Source organism: Asterias amurensis, chromosome 4 (genome assembly GCF_032118995.1).
Source record: "Asterias amurensis chromosome 4, ASM3211899v1".
Classification (NCBI taxonomy): domain Eukaryota; kingdom Metazoa; phylum Echinodermata; class Asteroidea; order Forcipulatida; family Asteriidae; genus Asterias; species Asterias amurensis.
In genome coordinates, this window is record NC_092651.1 from 10800354 (window position 1) to 10812760 (window position 12407).

At 37.4% G+C, this 12407-nt stretch overlaps 1 protein-coding gene across 2 annotated transcripts in view; it reads right to left on the bottom strand.

Annotated features, from left to right (window-relative positions):
- Window positions 1-11980, bottom strand: part of LOC139936160 (FHF complex subunit HOOK-interacting protein 1B-like) — a 30095-nt gene extending 18115 nt beyond the window's left edge. For both annotated transcript variants that reach the window (XM_071930914.1, XM_071930913.1), the window contains exons 1-6: window positions 11843-11980; window positions 9402-9706; window positions 8399-8814; window positions 7445-7651; window positions 6886-7044; window positions 5216-5302 (exon numbers count right to left, since the gene is read on the bottom strand). In XM_071930914.1, the coding sequence (XP_071787015.1) occupies window positions 5216-5302; window positions 6886-7044; window positions 7445-7651; window positions 8399-8814; window positions 9402-9585 (1053 nt within the window). In that variant the 5' untranslated portion in view covers window positions 9586-9706; window positions 11843-11980. The remainder of the gene's footprint in view (window positions 1-5215; window positions 5303-6885; window positions 7045-7444; window positions 7652-8398; window positions 8815-9401; window positions 9707-11842) is intronic.
- Between the last annotated feature and the right edge of the window lie 427 nt (window positions 11981-12407).

Here is a 12407-nt window from a genome sequence, read left to right on the forward strand (position 1 = left end):
CGTTAAAGTTATTGGTTTTTTGAGTGAATCCATAATTTCACCTTGCTGCTTTGGTTATATAACTAGTCATAGGTAGTACATGTAAATGGTGCAGTGTGTTGGGACATGGGCCCATGTAATTTCAAAAAGCTATTTAGCAGAAAATATTGCTTAAAAATATCTTGGTTTAGCAAAAAAAGAGCGGGGCACCAATCACAACAATGTGAACTTCATGGCATGATGGCTGGTAACCTGTGTCTGCTGAGTAAGGTTTCTCTCTGCTTAATATTTGTGCTTAAAAGCTTTATGGAAGTGTCGTGGCCGAGCGGTTAAGAGCACCGAATTCAAACTCTGGTGTTTCTGATCAGCAGAGTGTGGGTTCGAATCCCCACCCATGACACTGTGTCCTTGAGCAAGACACTTAACCATTGCTTCGTCCTTCGGATGGGACGTAAAGCCGTTGGTCCCATGTGTTGTGTAACGCATGTAAAAGAACCCAGTGCACTTATCGAAAAGAGAAGGGGTTCGCCCCGGTGTTCCTGGTTGTGGCTGCTTAATGCACCGTAGCACCTTGTAAACCCTTATAAGATGCTAAATAATTGGGTCTCAGAATTCATCACTGCAATAACCTATCTTTCTGAAAGTTTGTATATACTCAGCGCCTTGAGTACCTTGTTTGGTAGATACGTGCGCTATATAAGACTTCGATATTATTATTATTGTTATTATTATTATTATTATTATTATTATTATTATTATTATGACATTGGGCCATGATGAACATGATGCATAAATGGGAGCATAATGTATGCGTGTAGCTAGAACATAAAACATAATGAGTGTTCAACTAATATGCTCAGTAGATTGTGCACTAGGCTTGTAGCGGATTTCATCTTTGAGAGGAAAAGACCACTTTCATTTTGCAAAGGGCACTTCCATTGGAAAATCTTTAAGGCAGTGGACACTATTGGTAACTACTCAAAATAATTATTGGCATACAACCTTTCTTTGTGACGAGTAATGGGGAGAGGTTGATGGTATAAAACATTGTGAAAAACGGCTCCCTCTGAAGTGCCAGTTTTCGAGAAAGTAATTTTCCACGAATTTGATTTCGATACCTCAGATTTAGAACTTGAGGTCTCGAAATCAACCATCTAGACGCACACAACTTCGTGTAAAAAGGATTATTTTTCTTTCATTGTTATCTGGCAACTTTAATGACCGACGATCAAATTTTCACAGGTTTGTTATTTTATGCATATGTTGAGATACACCTAGTGAGAAGACTGGTCTTAGATAATAACCAATAGTGTCCAATGTCTTTAAAGTCTATTGGAACTTTTCAAGGGGAACCACGCTAAAGACCAGGGGAAACAGAGGGTCTCCATGTAATTACATGCCCGCTGAAGCATTTCTGCATCAAAAAAGAACCTTAGATTGAGTATTTTTAGCACTTTAAGCATTGATTGCTTGTCAAATGAGGAAATAATTTTTTTCTAGGGACTTTGACAAAAAAGAAGGGCATTTTCTATTTTTGAGCTGTGATAACAAAAAATTCATACTGAAAAAGATAACCCGAATGTTTAAGATCTCCTGTAAATTTTGCAGCACGATTTGTTGTTAAAGGGAACAATGAGAAGCTTTAACAGATGTTATTACAAAAACATTACGAGGTTGACAAGTTTATTAAACAAAGTGTACGACTCAATGAGAAAGTAAAGTAAGAAAAAAAAATTAAATAAATAAAGCTGACTTACTATATATGAGTCGAATGCTGCTAGCTGTCATTGTTAAATAAATACAATAAAATGTTATAATAAAGTGTTTTTTGTTCCCAAACGCACAGCTGTAATATGGGCCCTTTACAATTAATGTGAAGAAACGCTTCTTTCTACGACATGAAAAATGCCACTTTTCAGTTGCTTTCTAAAACATGATTTAAAAAGTGTGCAAAACATGCAATGAAAGTGTGCTTCTGCATAAGAATTTGCTGCAACTAATATTTATTTTGAACATATCAAAGTTTCCAGAGATGGTTAGACTTCAGAACTTTGCAATCGCAAGGTTGTGGGTTCGAATCCGGCCAAGCTAACCACTGATTTCACAATGACTAAAAGAAGTGGTGGTGTCATCTAATTACTGAATCATAACTTAGTGGTTTGGTTCACAATCATAGACGTTAAATCAATGTCTGTATGTGAGAGGTTCACTGTTGCCAGCTGGGGTTTATATCCCCCAAGGGACATTTGCGGAGTTCCCTTGTTGGGATGATCATCTAAACAAACAAAATCACCTACATAATCATCTGTCAACTAGTCAAATGTTTACAAGCCTGGTTGACATTTTCCAGCTAAGAGTTAATTTGTTTCCAGGGAGGTTGCTCTGGGCAAGTTTTTCCACATCTGTTTAAAATATCACGGGAAATTTCATAAAAAAAACTAACAAAAAATCAACAGAACATTGTGAACATTACGTGCTAAGTTGTGGGACACCTGCTCGGAGACATGAACACTTCTATTGGAAACCAGTGAAGATTTGAGAGCTGAAGTCTAATTGTTGTAAAGATTGTGTAATATGATACAGATACATAGAAGTGAGAAGGGCAAAAGATTAAATTGCTCAGCTTGCAGAAAAAAAATCCTGAGTTACATGTACCTTAGAAAATGTCAGCTTTTTCCTGAGCTATATTTAATAAATTTACCCAACATAATATACCAAGTTGAAGGTCAAATTATTTACATTGTTGTCCAGAGTGAGCCTTTGGTAAACAATAGTAAAATACATTGTTATTCCATCCCCCAATTTCATGAAGCTGCTTGACAGCAAGACATATTAGCAGCCAACCATCTTTAAAGAGCTGCACATTACATGGCAACTTGGTAGGTGACCAACATGATGCTTGAGAGCTTTAATGATAATGGGCTCTGGTAGCAAGTGGGTCAACCTAGAAGGGTTGCTAAAGGTCATAAAGGTCATCACTGCTAAGCTGATCTCTGACCTTTTGCCATGACAAACTTTGTACATGTTTTCACAGCAGGTTTTGTGCAGTACATTTAAACATTTTTTCTTTATTGTGTGCTGTCACACCATAGTCCCTTTACATTGACTTAAAGCAAAAATACGCCCCCCTAAATTGACAAATGCCTGGGTAATTCAATTTCAGTCTATTTTAGGTCAGAGAGGCCATGACCTTTCGGAGTGAACTTTACATGGTACACAAGACTACAACAAGGTTGTATTCCGGCACTAATCTGCGGCAACACACCACTAGATGCATTTAACCATTACATCAACATGGATTTAAAGGGATGGTTTACATTTGGTAATCAAACAATTAATGGCAAACAAATTGAGAAACATTTCACTTTGAAGTAATGTGGTTATCACGTAAAAACAGTTCTTACGCCCCCAAATTGGAGTCTGACTCAGATTGTGTATTATGGATTTGTCATCCTGCATCCGCTAAAAATTTTCGGCAATGTATTAAAAACATGATCACCTTTTGCAATTAAATTTTCAGGTTTAGTTTTTTTGTGTACATACATGTACATTCATATAGCATTATCACAACCGTACGGTTCCAAAAACCACAGGTTTACTTTGCCTTTAATGAGATTTTACACTAATTTCCTGGATTGAGTTGTGGCCAGCGAGAGTGAAATATTAGAAGGAACTACAAGCAGCTAAAAGAAATGGAGACTGAATCTGATTACCCCCACAACTATGAACCTCCATTAGAGTCGAAACTTCAGGCCATTAACTATTTTTTGCCTTTACAATGTAGACCAAACAGAGTCCAGCATTCTCATTAAGACGATCAGAGCATGCTGATCGAAATGTTGAGTCGTAAACCCCAGGTTCTTTATAGAACCAACACTATACTCAAAAGAGATATTCACACTATGTTACTGCAAATCTCTCCTAGTAATACTTCCATCATCAAAAGTTCCAAATCCTATTTAAAGACTAAACTTTACAGCACAATTTGACATACATTTCAAATACTCTGAGGTCAACACTGCTGTAATTCACAGTGAAGATGCTTTTAGAACTATCTTGTAATCACAATGTTATGCAAACACGTATTAATGGCAGCATATTATTTGTAGTGTCCTGCAGAAAGTGACACCAGACCAGAGAAGATAACCCTCTTTGGCATTCAATGGCCATTAGCACACTTCATGGGGTCTAGGTTATAAAATTACACAAAATGTTGGCTGTTCATCTAAGTCAATCATAACTGTAATACAGTAACCCAATGGCCTGGGACCAATTTTATAGGGCTGCTAGAGCTGCTTAAGCATAAACAAATTATGCTAACCAGAATACCGATACACGCTTAAATACCATTTTACATCCTACATTGGTGTGCTTAGCAGAAAAACTGTAAGAAATATTTTCTGCTTTTGAGCAGCCTCTATGAGATCAGGCCCTGGTCTAACACATGGTGAACTACTTGCTGTCCATACAGCAGAACATTTCAGAAAATTATCCTTCGTTCTATATTTGTCCTTTTTCATATTTACTATACAAATTTTTGTTTGATTTAAAACGCACTTCACATTTATCACAAACATGCTCAACAAAGAATAAAATCTCACCAAACAAAGAACTGAGAAGTGAGAAAAACTGAGCCCGTTTCATGTCCTGAACAACTTTTAAATAAAACAGCGACATGTTTCCACTTGCAATTGACATGTACATTTAGACAAGCTAGTTGACTTTTACCCTTGGGTTCTAAAACTATGCACTGTGCAGCTTTGCCAGACATGCATTAATACATAATTCATAACTTAGACTATGAGCGAATACACAAACCACTCAAATCTTAGGCCGTGTCCGAAACGACGACTTCGGCTACAGCTACGTCTAGATCAGCGTGTCTACCAGTGTTGAAGAATAGGCAGACGCGCGCGATCTAGCCGTAGCTGTAGCCGAAGTCGCCGTTTCGGACACGGCCTAACTATTCTTCCTGAAAACAAATAAAAAGACAGGTATAACTAAGGGTCCCCTCACTCATTTAGGGTGACATAAATAACTATTAACAAATAAATAAGTACATGTACCTATCCTCCAATTTCACATTGTAAAAACATTTAATACAACAAAAATACATGTCGATCTATCCCCTCCCTAGCCTCAATACAAACAAACAATCAAACAAAAATTACAAATACATACACAAAAAGACAGAAAGTATGAACAAATACAATGCATGAATGTTCTTTTATTTTACCTGATGTAGTGCTGGTCCGATGACTGGTACCAAGAAGCCATCATGGAAGTATTGTATGAGCTGATTACTGACTATCGGATGTGCCACCTAGTAGAATAAAACAGATAGATGCTGTTCAACCACCACACCACTTTAAGCAAAGTTAAAAGATGACAACACAAACACATTAGCTGTTTTTGTGAATAGAGCTTTTGTTTTTCCACTTTGGTCAACTACTAAGTTCTAACAATTCTTTTGTTTCATACTTGTCAAGATGGTCAGGGGGTCGTCCGAGAGTGTCAGGGTTATCCTGTTTCTTTATTTATGTGTTAATATCCCTTATACTGTATATTTGATGTAGTTTTTATAAATGTTTTTATCTTCTCCACTTTTAGAGGTTTTGAGGAAATAAATAAATAAATAAAATTGATGATGTGTATGTGATACCGTCTTATTTATTCTGGCCAGAACTTTTTGTTTCTGAAACATGACAGCATTTCAAGCAGAACTATTTCTCAAGGTACTGTCGGGTCTCCTTTAAATTATTTAAGTGTTTGACAATACGTTTGGTTATTGAGTTTTTTTAAAGTACAAAGCAGCCTTTATACTAGACTTTAATTCTACCTTCTTCATGTCCTTGAGTCATTGATTAGGTCTATTTTGCCTTGATATGTAAACAGAGGATTAAGCTATGCACACAATGCATTCAAACAAATACATTACACTAGATTTGGTCAAGAACAGCATTACATATTTTGCATTACTTTCAAATTACTTTCAGCAAACAGATTCCTGTACATGAAATCAGATGTAAAAATAACTGAAACGGCTGCATCTGGAAAGAGCAATAGAATACTCTGGGCCTGTAATACACCAGATATATTTCATGGGAAAAACAAATAAAGTTTCATTTTTTTCAACAAAAAGGATAGCAACAATCATCAGAAACAGATCACAAAAAAATTCACACATATTGAAGTAGATACATTTTTAAAATGCAAGCACATGAATTAATTCAGAGGGCATGAATTAATTCAGAGGGCATGAATTAATTCAGAGGGCATGAATTAAACATTGTCAATGAAAGGGGACAATGATATACTTTAAAATGAATGCAATGACAAATTATTTAATGGTAACAGGTGAATATAACATGACACAACATTGCAGCAATAAAACAATGTTGTACTACATTGTAGAAATTTAGAATCAGAATAAATATAATAAAAAGACATAAGGTGAGAATAAATAGGATCAAAATACAATATAATTCAGAATAAATGTGATACAAAGAATGAGGCATGTTAATTTCACATACAGGCATTATACACATTTCTACACAAAAACTGGTTATTGGATGCTAATGCCCTTCTTTTCAAAACAGAAATAAAACACTGTGTGTACTCACTGAGCACTCTATATTTTGTGGAAAACAAAACAAAAAAACAAAACAAAAACCCAACCAATGAGTGAGTATAGTAATCAGATATTAACTTGTGCACTAACCAACTCTCAAATAATAGTTCATTGGATAGTTCATGCCGGTGTGGCGGGAGATTCTGTCCCCCCAGGGATAAGGGCGACCTGTGAACAACCTTCTGATAGCGCTCCTGTATGGGGGACAGAATCTCAGGGGAACAGAATATCCCTGAAAGATTTCCATAGGAATTCGAACTTGAATTAGTACTAACCTGGACAACAGCGTTGCAGAATTCTAACGAGTGCAGGAACATACAAAGTTCAGGGATGACTGTCCAATCTTCACGGGTCAAGCAGTGCCAATGGTCAACCCGGATGTCAAGTTTACGTGGCAGCCGCGAGTATAATGCCCCCAGCCCTGTTGCTAAGACCTGCCAAAGGAAGTAGGGGGTTAACGGTGTGTTCTTTGCCTGACAAATTATTGAGTGTTAAAACGATCCCAAATGAAAAGAAAATCTGTAAAAGTGTTGTGGCTGAGCAGTCAAGTGCACCAGACTCGAAAGCTCTGGTGTTTGTGATCAGCAGAATGTGCATTAGAGTTCTAGTCTAGACACTTAACAATAACTAGTTCTTATATATAGCTCATCTCCCAATAACATCTCAATGCGCTTCACATAAGTGCCCTGGTCATTGGGCCAATAACATTGCTTTAATCTTTGTCAGCTCCATGGGGAGTATACAGCCCTGAACTGCCGTGGTGCCCCAGTGGCTTTTTCAAACACATTATCAACCTCAATCCTAGCAGTTACTCATTTATACCCACGTACTTACCGGGCAAAGGTTTGTACTCTCAGCAATGTACTTGGCGATATTACTCCCTTGACTAGAGACAGAGATACATAGAAGGAGGGCATCCCTGGCCTGTTGGCCAACCTTGCCGTCCCGATGAAGAAACGGAATCAGGAGAGAGAAGAGAAGAAACTTGGCTGGCCCCTGGCTAGGGCTGGCATGGAATAGATATTCCAGTAGCATTGGGTCCTGTAAGTGAAATAGTAGAATAAGTGATGATATTAAATGATTGATTGATTGTATTGATTGAAGTAAACAACAGAAATTGGATAAAGATGACAACTGTTTTCGGGCATGGAATTTCATCTTTGAGAGGGCAAGGCAACTTTTATTTTACAAAAGGCACTTCCATTGGAAAATCAAATGCCTACTGAGAAACTTTTGAAGGGGCACCACAGCCAAACCCTGGGGCAACAGAAGCAAAGGCCTTTATGGCCTTCATGTAATTTCAGGCCAGTGCTGAATTAACCAAAATATGTTATTCACACCGTATGTAGCAAAAACTGCAAGGCACTCAATAATTGACATATCACAGAAGTTTTTGGTTTACTAAACACAGCATAGATGGTACAAATACGGCAGGTGAAAGGAAACATTCACAAAGAAACTTTTTCTATGTGAACCGTTGTAAATCTAAATTCCCAGAGGTTGAATGAAAAGCCTTCAAATATTTGTTCATAGTCAGACTGGAAAAGCAAATACCTAAAAAAAAGTGAATACAACAAATTGTATTGTTTGAAGCAAGCATACTGTGTTTGTCCCGCAGTAGATCTGACATGCACATAACGAACTGATTACTGATTGTCTCTTATTTGATAGTGCAACCCTAAACTCTGTATTCAGCTACAAAGGAAAGAAAAAAGAAAACCAATAAATTAAATAGAATAGGCCTACCAGTTGTAAGAAAGAAAACAAATATATATTTGAAATATCTACCTTTGATAAGGAGACACACAGCTGATGTAACAACAAGACAAGATGCAGCTCCACTCTATCTGAGCAGTACTCCGAGCATGCTATGAGCAACCTCAATAGTGGGTTTAACAGGGCATTATGCATCAACACAGCCTGCTTGGCCTGGGCCAGCATCATCTCATAGATTCGTAATAGCTCCCTCTTCATGTCCTCAACGTGCTCCCCGCACTGTAAGCCCCACGACAGCAGCTGGTCCATCACGTTCTCCTCGATGGTTAGCTCCAGCATGTGGCCCATTACGCCCTCAGTGGGTTGGGTCTCCTCCACTAGGAGGTACATCATCTGGGTGGCGTAGTTAGCCACTGCTTGGATGTCGTCAAAGCTGGCTTTGGTGCGGGGAAAACGGCCACTACTGGCATTTTGCTTGACAATGATTCCTGGAGGGGCAATGTATTACCGAACCATTTAGATTTATGAGTAAGGCATATTATAATTTGGCCCTTTGGGAAAAAAAGTGGGAATATTTTATCGAGGACAAGGGCTGACTTACATGGTGTAGGCTTGAATAGACTTTTTAGTCTATTTAATTACATAAATAAACAATCATCAGCAACCAGCAGTAAATAGTTTTTAAAATAGTTTCTTCATTGACAATGTAATACAGGACTCTCATAAAACATGTGTACAAGATTTTGTTCTTTTCTTTTTCACAAAATCTGAAATCATACTAGCAAGAAGTAGTAACATACTTTTTAAGTGATTTAAAAAAATATTTATATTAAACAAAAACCACTGAACTTTGACCAGATACAAATAAGGGCTAAAAGACACTCCACAAAAAAGGGGGAAAATAAAGATAGACATTTTATGATTTTACAAAGTTTTAATAATTATGCCAAACAAAAACATATCATCTTCTCTGCTAGTTGTAACCTGCTTTTCTTTATAGGACAAAAACATTAAGAACAAACTACGACTGTAGGACAATAAATATTTAAATACACATAGGAACTCTTGAACTCACCTTTTATTTGAGCCCAGTGACTGCAGAACACTTCAAAACAAGCCTGGGGATCAGCTCCTGCAGGGATAGCCATGGGCCCGACAGACCCCACAACACCCGGTAGAGGTGCCCCATTAGTCGACCCCCCAATGGTGGTAATGGACGAAAGTGAAGACCCTGATAAACGCCGGATTAATCGACTCATGGTGATGCGATTTCAATGTCACACACGTTCACAAAGTCACCAACAGCAACGACTCTTCTTATTTCACTTCCATTTTGGCTGTGTGCCAAAACCACTGTGTCATGTTTCTGACTTTTACATCCTGTGTTTTTTCAAAAGAAAAACCAGGAAACATAATCCATCAATTAATAAATTACAGAATTTAAATCAACACAGTGACACACAAGCACAGGTGTCAGTGTGATCTACGCCGTACAACAAATACTTGTAACTTGTAGCAAGCAGATATGTTACAAAGTACACCTGCAAGAGAACATCTATCCCAGTGTAATGTTCATGGGTGTAGAAGTGTAAAATGAACCTCAACTAAGTAAACAAGATGACATACAGGCACAGGTGTAAAGTATAAAGCAAGTGCAAATTGTATGCCCGTAGTACTTTGAACTGAAGTATTGCGTTACGTTTAGTATGAAGGCTCATTATATGAAAAGTCATACTGGCTGTCATCATTGCAATGTTTCCAGTGTATTTGTTGCATTTGTGGACAAATCTTCTCACCATACCAAGACTATTATGTTGGGTCAGTGAAACAAGGTCGTATGTCATTTGGGGGTGAAAATGAGTACTTGAATGTATACAAAAGGTGCTTTGTTTGATTGAACTTTTAAGTTTAAACTGTCAAATTAAATTATTAAAGAGATACAGGTCATAATTTGCTAACATGTTTAAAGCAACAAAGTTGTATCTCAGACCATAACGCAAGCTCAGACACACGACCTTGATGCGCTAAGAAGTATGACATTGTTCCCCATTTAAACGACACAATGCAGTTTGTGCCACAAGGTTGTTTACATATTTTCAAGATACAACATTTAGACCCGTCTAAAACCATACAGTGTCTGTGCAACAAGGTTATGTGATGATAATAAGGGCATACAACTTTTTAATATTTTTGTTTTAAAAATAACATTATGTCTTCATAATTCATATTGTGTACTTGTCTTAACTCCATGGCGTAGTGTTTAGCCAGAGGGGTTGTCTGGGTGTCTTTTGGACACCCCGTTTTTAATTTGGACACCCGGTTGTACCTATTATTTACATTATATACGCATGTAAGGGACAAATTTTGACACCCAGTTTTTATAATTCAAGCAAATTTTGAAACCTTGCTTCATGATGGGTGTCCAAAAACAAAAACATGTCAGTAACTGGTCAGTATCATTAATCAGCTTGAAGATGCAGCATCAAAATTATTACACTAAACCGAGCCAGCACTAATCTAGTCTTTTTCCTGTCAATGTAGCAAGCTGTATTTTATTGCAAACTAGTGTTAGCATCATTTACCATAGTCTCTTCCGTCAACAAACACAAACAATCATAACAGAGAGAGACTACCATGTACGTTCTCTGTATGTACATAGAAAGTACCAGCAAACAATTAGTACCAAGGTCACATGTTCAGAAGTCAGAGCTTGATTTAGTGTGCTTTGCTACTGGTTCATGTTTTTCTGAGGTAGTGACGCTGTGTCACTGCAGTGTCGGTAGGCCTACTCAGTGTGCAGACTGCGCGCGGTGCACTAACTAAATAAAACATGCACTTTTTATGCACTTTTTATGAAACAACATTAAAGCCATTGGACCCTTTCGGTAAACAGTATTGTCCAAGGCCCACACTTCGTGTATCACAACTTCTATATCAAATAACAAACCTGTGAAAATTTGGGCTTAATCGGTCATCGGAGTCAGGAGAAAATAACGGGAAAACCCACCCTTGTATCCGCGCGTTTCGCCGTGTCATGACATGTGTTTAAAATAAATCCGTAATTCTCGTTAACGAGAATTGATATTGTTTTACTGTTTTCTAAAAAAGTAAAGCATTTTATGGAATAATATTTCAAGAGAAGTATTTCACCACTACCTTCTGTAACCCTGTAAGTTATTTGTAAATCTGTGAACTTTTTTTTTTTTTTCTGTACCGAAAGGGTCCAATGGCTTTAATAACAAGACTAGAGCCGCAAGGGGTGGACGAAAACAGCAGCACTGCAGACCAGTGCAACAAAACAGTAAAATGGCATAGGCAACCAAAATTTAAAAAGGGTCACCAAAACTGCCAATATCATGGCTCTTGTTCAACTTCAAGTTGTTGACTTGATTTTGGTATCATCAAAACTGAACCAACTTCACAGCAAGACAAACAAGACCAACAAATGCACAAATGATTTACACTTTTAACTCACAAGTAAATATTATTTGGAAGTTAAAAAGAAACTATATTTACCTTCACTGGTACAGTTGACATCATCAAGAAAATGAATAATGGACCAACATAATGAATCGTTTATTTTTCGGGCAGATGGGCGTCCGTTTATTTACCACGAAAAGAGATAAGAGATTGAACTATTGATGTGTAACTGGTGTGCAGCAATCAACAGACAATTTACCTAAGATAGTGTGATTATACTGTGGCCATTATGCGGATTACCAGTGTAGTTGTCATTTCCTGGCCAAGTTTTTTGCAAGAGGGCGGGCTTCATACTTAACGGTGTCCCTTCTAAATAAACCAATGCTAAATATTCAAAAGTATTCAACATCTAAATTCTCTCAACATTTTGAAAACAATCAGATAATTTTTTAGACACGAAAATGTATTTTTTCCCCGACTGACTCGATGCCTGCAAGTTTTCATGAGGCATTACTCCCATTCCCAAGCTAAATACATACTACCAACTTTTTAAGCCTAAATTTGTCAAATCTGAAGCACAGAGCCCACAGGTTGGTATATAATACAATCTATTGATTGCACGATGTCCCAAAAAACTATTTTTTTAAAGATTGTGAGGGCC